This window comes from Trachymyrmex septentrionalis, unplaced genomic scaffold (assembly GCF_001594115.1).
Source record: "Trachymyrmex septentrionalis isolate Tsep2-gDNA-1 unplaced genomic scaffold, Tsep1.0 scaffold172, whole genome shotgun sequence".
NCBI classification, from domain to species: domain Eukaryota; kingdom Metazoa; phylum Arthropoda; class Insecta; order Hymenoptera; family Formicidae; genus Trachymyrmex; species Trachymyrmex septentrionalis.
The window spans coordinates 136,335-144,150 of NW_017304887.1; the positions used below are offsets into that span (position 1 = coordinate 136,335).

General features: G+C 31.1%; 2 protein-coding genes across 6 annotated transcripts in view; one reads left to right on the forward strand and one right to left on the reverse strand.

Moving 5' to 3' along the window:
• Window positions 1-1,507, reverse strand: part of LOC108746487 (U7 snRNA-associated Sm-like protein LSm11) — a 40,684-nt gene extending 39,177 nt beyond the window's left edge. The window contains exon 1 of the mRNA XM_018483296.1: window positions 1,172-1,507. Within this exon, the coding sequence (XP_018338798.1) occupies window positions 1,172-1,345 (174 nt within the window). The 5' untranslated portion in view covers window positions 1,346-1,507. The remainder of the gene's footprint in view (window positions 1-1,171) is intronic.
• The window catches only part of LOC108746485 (ecdysone-induced protein 74EF), a 295,998-nt gene that overhangs the window by 98,494 nt on the left and 189,688 nt on the right, over window positions 1-7,816 (forward strand). For 4 of the 5 annotated variants that reach the window (XM_018483288.1, XM_018483287.1, XM_018483291.1 and 1 more), the window contains exons 2-3: window positions 6,699-6,990; window positions 7,314-7,566. In XM_018483288.1, the coding sequence (XP_018338790.1) occupies window positions 6,850-6,990; window positions 7,314-7,566 (394 nt within the window). In that variant the 5' untranslated portion in view covers window positions 6,699-6,849. The remainder of the gene's footprint in view (window positions 1-6,698; window positions 6,991-7,313; window positions 7,567-7,816) is intronic. The other variant, XM_018483290.1, reaches the window with a different exon arrangement.

The window sequence follows — 7,816 nt, forward strand, 5'->3', positions numbered from 1 at the left end:
ACATATAAAAAAAAGATTTTTATCATTATTTTATAACATTTTCATATATTTCTATTAGAGTACAAATTAAAAAAATATAACTTTTTATTGAAATAATTTTTTATCCAGATAAATCCAGGTAAACCAGGTAAACTGTCTCTAATTTTTTTTGTATTATTTTTAAATGCAATTTAGAATAATCTATAATTTTTTTCAAGTTTCATTCTTAACGTATTGTATTTGCCTTACAACTTCCATAAAGAGAATTTTTACAATCAACTTCTATGAAAATGTTATGTAGAACATATTGGAATTATTGACAGCTTACGCACTATAGATATAATGAAAGTTCACGCAAATACTATTATTAATATTTTTATTAATTTTTGTATAGAATAAATTATTTACATATCTTGTGTGATACCAATCTCTTAAAGATAACTACAATTTTATTGTCTGAAAATGTACTTTAGATATTTCTGTATATAAATTTGGACGAACGGTCCAATAATAGTTTGTAAATTCTAAGTACGGATTTTAAAATTTGTAATAAGATTCTCTGGAGCTAACACGGGTCTGTTAGACTCACTGAATTATATATCTTTTCGTCCAAAATTCAATTTTCTTTATGTTACATCTACAAATTTGGATTATTCTTATATTAAAATAAACTTAATATTTATTCTTTTTTATACGAGTTATGTCAATGGCTTGAAATTAATTTATTTATATTAAATGAGAGTTTCACGGATCCAGTGTCAATAATTGTTTTACAAATTTTGGCATTAGCTGAGAAACTTAAGCTTCAATTAAACCTAGATTCTAGATCTCAACTTTGACATATCAAACTATTAAATCAAAGGTCTGTTTTTTATAGCTGAACTAATGTATACTTTTGTAACTTGAGATAAATATATACGTTTGATATTTGTCGAAAGTTAGAAAGAGAATTCTAGAACAGTTTTGTGCAGGAACAGAAAATAGACCACAAATCAGGTTATGTTATAGGTTAGGTTGTACATGCTCTGATATTTCGCATAGATTTTTTTATGTCTATGAGTCTAATAATTTTTGTGATCTGTAACTTGTACGATTTGACACTTTCGATGGATCTTTTTCGACAATTTTGCTTTAGATAGATTTGTATTAGAAAAATTCAGTGCTTGAGCACAAGGCAGTGAGCAATACGCACTTTCGTCGACACGTTGATGCCTTTCAGAACGGATTCGAATTTCGAAATATTGTCATATATCGGTACGGAAGATGCCAGTCGCACTCTGGGCGAATATAATGCCTTCAACGGATCGAATTTCTCGCTTCTTACGTCCAAACTCTCGTCCGACGTATCACTGCCTTCATCTGCCATTGAGAAGTCTGTTCTTTTCACACACACCTCTTGCACTAAGCAGATACTAATTCGTATTATTATTTAACTTATTTTTCTTTGGCTGAACTGTCCAAATTTATGCACTTAAAATAAAATAGTCGTATAATTATGTTTTAGAAAGAAAAAGAACAGACAATCGAATTCAATGTAGCTACAAAGAACAAGTCCTCACTATTATTGATTATAAATGCGACCACGTGTGCGCCCGCGGTAGCAGTACATCTAGCGCCATAAAGTGTAGCTGTAGTCACACTTTCAACACCTCAGAAAGCAGCAGAGAGCGCAAGTCAACTGAAAAAAGCGGGAAAAGTTCAAAACGAAGCTAAGACGATCTATAATTCGCATCTGACTTTTGAATAGCATTCTATTGATAATTTTATAATTTATAATTTATAATACTCTGTATTCTCTTTGTGTATATTTTACATATGATTTTTATTCTTCGGTGTGAAATTACAAAATTATTAAATTAATAAACATAAAAGGTAAGGTCTTTTTTACAAAGTAAATAATAATAAAAAATAAAAAAAAGTATGTGAGCCACAAGTTCTTATGAGTAAAATCCGTTCAACAATTTATGTATAAAATATGTATAATATATCGAACGAATTGTTGAATAAATTTTTTGCATAAAAACCTTGTGATAACTTACTATGCTTTTTTTTATTTATTATTAAATTATTATAATATGGAGATAGCTTAAGTTCTTTAGGTGTTCATTGAACCCACTCAATGTATAAATCTCTTTATCGAAAATGTCAAAGAATTCAATTTTTTTAAATGTTACATTTGTAAACTTGGATTATTTTTTATTAAAACATACTAAGTATTCATTTCTTTAAAATACAAATTATACTATTTTGGTTCCTTGAAATTAGTGCCTTTAAATAACATAAATTAAATCGATTTTACAAAACCTTAGCGTCAGTAACTCTGTTTAGCATCAACTCGGGAGAATTAATAAATAAAAATTCGTGAAAATTTTGCACGAAACGGACATTTATGCGGCGTCCTCGATTGGAAACATTCATTACAGTTCGGTAATCAGTCGCGACGGTATTAGTTCTTAGACGGGAGAGGAGGATGTTCACCTCTACTCGTAGAAACTTTCTTTTGCGGCTACGAGTTACGTAAAAACACCGCCGCGCCACGTCGAGTAGAAGCTGCATAGAAACGGCGGGAGAGCGCGAGGTTACGCGCACAGGAAGTGAAATAGCGCTATGCGAAGCCAGAAAGAAAGTTCTCGCTCGGTGTTTTCACTTTCATGGAAATTGCCCGCGCCCCTCTTTCTCTCCGCGATAGCATTACGCGAATTAGTCACGAATCATCAGCGTTGCACGCGGACAAGCAGCCTTACAAGTCATCGATCAACTTCTTTTTTAGAGAGAGAAAGAGAGAGAGAGAGAGAGAGAGAGAGAGAGAGAGAGGGGGGGAGCGAAGGGAAGAAAAAACTTTTTTAATTTCTTTGTCTGGTAAACATTTCTGTTTTCTAAATTCTTAATTCATATATTTTTTTAAATGCGAATATAAAAAGCTAATTTAAGCTTTATACTCTAACAATAAGTTTACAGATGTATTTCTCTATTGAATTTTTGATTTTGCGAAATCGCGGTAGCTCGTCTCCCCTATAGCACGAAATATTGCAATAATATTGCAGCAATATTATTTTGAAAGATTGTAATATTTTATAAAACATTGTTGCAATATTGTAGCAATATTCCTATGTACGTAAAAATAAAATATTGCTATAACATTATGCAATATTTGAATATTTACTCTAGTCCTATTAATTGCTATCATATTATTGTTTAATACCACATTCCAAGATACATATAATAAAGTTATGATCAAAAAATATTCCTGGGCCTAGAAAGCATATCCAAAGCTATGTTCCAATTCCCATCCGAAATGATACCGATATCATTTCATCCTTGTTATTTACTGACACAAAGATGACATGACATCCAGAAAACATCCGGGTGGGAACCCAAACATGCCTCAAAAAAAGTTAAGAAGGGAAACTCCAGGGACTCCAGGGAAACTCGCTAATTCGATTTGCATACTCCATATAGGACGTTTTCTTCTTATGAGAAGTGTATCTCTCTAGCGGCGGGACCGCGCACTTATTTACTGAATTGTAATATTGCAATAATATAATGCAATATTTTCTACAAAATATTAAAATTACAATATTTTGCAATATTATTGCAATATTTCCAATAAAATATTATAATTTTAATTTTGCAGAAATATTGCTGCAATTTTTATAATATTGAGTACTATTGAAATATTACTACAATATTGTTGCAATATTTCGTGCTCTAGGGGCTTTCGTTTGTATTTAAATACTCTCTCAAACAAAGAATGAAATGCAGAGAAATGTATATGATCAACTTTTTCAAGCCTATGGCAGTGATGCGTATGCAAAATATACTCCAATTGTTTCCTTTAGAGTAGTATATTTTTAGAAATCAATTTAATAATCAATATTCTTTTTTATAATTTGGAATAGTGCACAAAAATTATTCATTATAGGTTAAGTTGGAGTAGGAGCTGTAATTGTTCAAAATAATCTCGCGAATGCGCGGATAGAACTATTTGTGAATTATAAGCGCAATCATTCTTGGATCGTACATCAAATTTGCGTTTTATAAGGGCCGAATTACGCTCCTGGGCAGTGAAATATTTGCCGCTCCCATTCAACTCTCCAACAACCATGTCGGAACGAATAACAAAAAAAAATTCTATATTTACTTTTGTGCTCTAAGTGTGTTGATAAAGAAATCAGAGAGAGGAGGGGGGAAAGCTATTATTTATATTTTTCCGTGTATGCTGAATATTATATCGTATTTAAGCTTATGCGGGTTACACTATACACGGGCAGCAAGAGAAAGTTAACAATATTATCAATCTACATTTTAACCGCTTTCAAATTAGAATTCAAACGAAAGTATGAATGCGGTGCGATGCACCGGAAGTTGTTGCGAGATAAAGAGATCTCGTTTCGCGCTTAATTAACGGTTTCGTTGCTTATCTTAATTTATTAACAGAGAAATTAGAAGCTTTTACACGAACTGGCGACATTGCATGTTCGTCATATATGTATATTTTGCTTTGATTTATCATAAATGAAGAAATATAACTGATCTATTTTTTAAACATGAACAAGAGTACACTTTTTGCACTTAAAGTGAAATAGATACATGTTTGAAATGTGGCAAAAACAAAAGAAAGTCTCATATAACAGATGTGGGATCACTAGTACGAGTATTGTTTATCGTGTCAATAAATATGAAGATTAACAATAACTTTTAATTTTATTGTAAGTTGACAATAAAATAAAAATGTGATATCAGACAATAAAATCATAATGTTAAACGTGCGTGGAAGAACATGTTAAATATATAAAGCATGTACAGACCGATTATTTTACAAATTGTGAATAACTTATCTCCTAACTTTGTTCTATTATAAAGATATAAAATTGATATTTTATTCATATTTTACTGTATCATTTATAAGTTTTCTGTTGTGTTTTTCAAATATAGATAAAACTAAAGATCATATCAAACTTTTATAATAAACGCAATAAAAAAAAATGTGAAGGTATATCTATTTTACAACTTTTCAATGTGTGTCTAATTTACAACTTTTCAAACAAATCTTCACGGTACAAGAATTTTTAATAGAAAAAATTTTTCTGTATTTAAGTTTTAAAACCTTCAAGAATTATTCAATAAAGATTGATTTTTCAATTTTTAATATAAGTTCTGTTCTTTAGCTACACACACACACACACACACACACACACACACACACACACACACACACACACATTTAATGATAAATATTTCTTTCTCTTTATCACTGTTAGACGAATTCTTATGAACACAATTCTATTGGTAATGCATTCTTTAATACAGTACAAGGTATTTTTAATAATAAATATTTGAGGCCTATCAAAGTTAACAGTTTCGATAGATCTACCTTTAAGTATATAAAAAGTATAAAGAACGAATAATTATTATAATCCTCCAGGATGGTATAGATTTTGGAAAACTAAATGTAATTCTAAAACTCTATATCTATCAAAAATCTAAACAAAGTAAAAGAAGAGTGACTAATAGTGCATTCTTTGTGACGCTTGCAACGATCATGGAATTATTTCATCCTTGTTGTCTATCAAATATTGAACAAGAACGAATAATACTCGCGAGCATTGTGAGCATCAAATGGAACGCATTCTAAAAATTAAAATAAAGTATATTGTGCATTTAAAATTTTGTCAAATTAACTAATATTAGAAACATAAAATTATTTATAATTTTATTTTACGACTCTTTTAAAAAGATAGTTAACGTTATAAATACAATGAGCACTATGAACTTCAAGCTGTTAAATTGGAAATAAGTCCTATCTTTCTAAAGATTAAAGAATTTATCATAATTATCTTATATGCGATTATTTTTGCGAATGTTGGGACTAATTATTAGTTATAGTGTAATTTATTACTTTGTTTTGATTGTCTAACAAACGTCAAACTAACGATACTGCAGTTCTAAATGTACTACAAATACCGATATAATTTGACTTTGAATTAATCTACTTATTTAAAGAGGAATCTTGATTCAAATTGAGTAAGTCATTTTTACGACTTGCAGTATCATCATAAATTGTTGTTTCAGTCTTGTGGAAAGATTGAGCGAAATGTGATAACATTTTTGGGTCACCATCAACTTTCACTACCCAACTATCCGTGATGGCATTCGGATTAATCCCAACCCGCAAGATGTTGAAAAGGCGCGAATCCCAGATAACAGTTTCCCTGACCAGTATCAGATTATCAGATCCTTCAAAGGATCCGAAATAACAATCCTGCGATATATTCTTATAACTAAGTCTCAATAAATATAAATGCGAGAAGCGATACACTCATTCTTAATTTTATGTTCCGGAAATTAGTGCTATTAAACTCTTAACAATGAATTCTTACCATCAATAAATAACATAAAACAAACGTTTTAAAGCTCTTATGAAAGAAACAAGTTTAGATATAAATATAAATCTGAAAATAATATATTTATAATATACAACTTTTTTGTAATTATTACTTTTTAAAATACTTGTATATACAGCGTAACATGATAGCCGCTAAGTAGCAGCCGGTAGCTTAATAAAAATGTTTAGATTATATGTGTATCTACGGATCTTATATTTCTATTTATCCTTAATTATATTTATGTTTGCATCACGAAAAACCATTTGAAGTTTAGAGTTAATTACCTGTATTTTTATGGTGCATACACAATCTAATCGTGAATTATGTTTTTAGGTGAACAATAGCGTGTAGAAAAGAAAGAGGAATTGACCATCTGAGTGCGACATACGAGGGAGGCGAAAGAGGTAGGGAAGTCTTGGAGGTGGTTAGATGTTAGAAGGCGCGGGGGTGGCTAAAGTGGCCCCGCCGCTGGGTACGGGTCCCGATGCCGGTCCCCGTATCTCAAACGCCCACATTAACCTCCACCCTTGTACCCAAGGAGGAATCAAACATGCCCTTCATAGACGACGAGCTATTCTGGTACTCTGACAATGATGGAAAGATGGATTTAACCCAGTGCCTTCAGGTGAGTAATCAGTAGTAGAATTTGGGATTCTCGAAGAGATTTCTGTAATATTCATGAAATTTGATAACGCCTGGAATTTATAGATGTAAATTGAATTTCGTAGAATTTGATGAAATCCGAGGGAGTTATATGAACCTAGATTTAGAATTTATTGATTTATGATATCTAAATTACATAAAATATCCGAGTTACTCAAAATCCATTATTTATTATAATTCTACAAATGTTGTATAGTAGCAAAATAATATCTATCTATATAATCATAAGATAAGAGAATTGATCGAAAATCTCTATCTTTATCTTCAAATTTTCTGTGTTTTCAGCAGAGCAACACGGGCCAGTCGGTAGAGTTTTCTACGATGGAGCTAAGTGCTCTGGTAGGAACTCCAACGGCATCGAATGTGCCGGTGGAGGAAGGTGCGGGTATGTCCGTTGTTACAGGGGAGGAACTTTTTGATCCCCTAGACTTCCTACGAGAACTCGAAGCAGAGGCCAGCCAACCCACCTCCACCACAACGCCTTCTTCCTACAAAAGACAAAGGCACAATATCGCTGCCGCAAATCCATTATTAGCAGGTAAATTGTATATTGTTCTTTATTCATATAACAGCAATAAACACAATGTAGACGAATTGCAATACAAATAAAATGCTCTTCATTTAGTGCATAAATTGTATATTTATAAGTAAGATAAAATACAATTCTCTTCGTAAGCAATTAGGATATATGTATACTCATATGCAGAATTTACATGTATAATCAAGTTTGGAATAGTTACTTTATATGTTATCTATAATGTAATTTTTAGTTACCTTATACATGTATA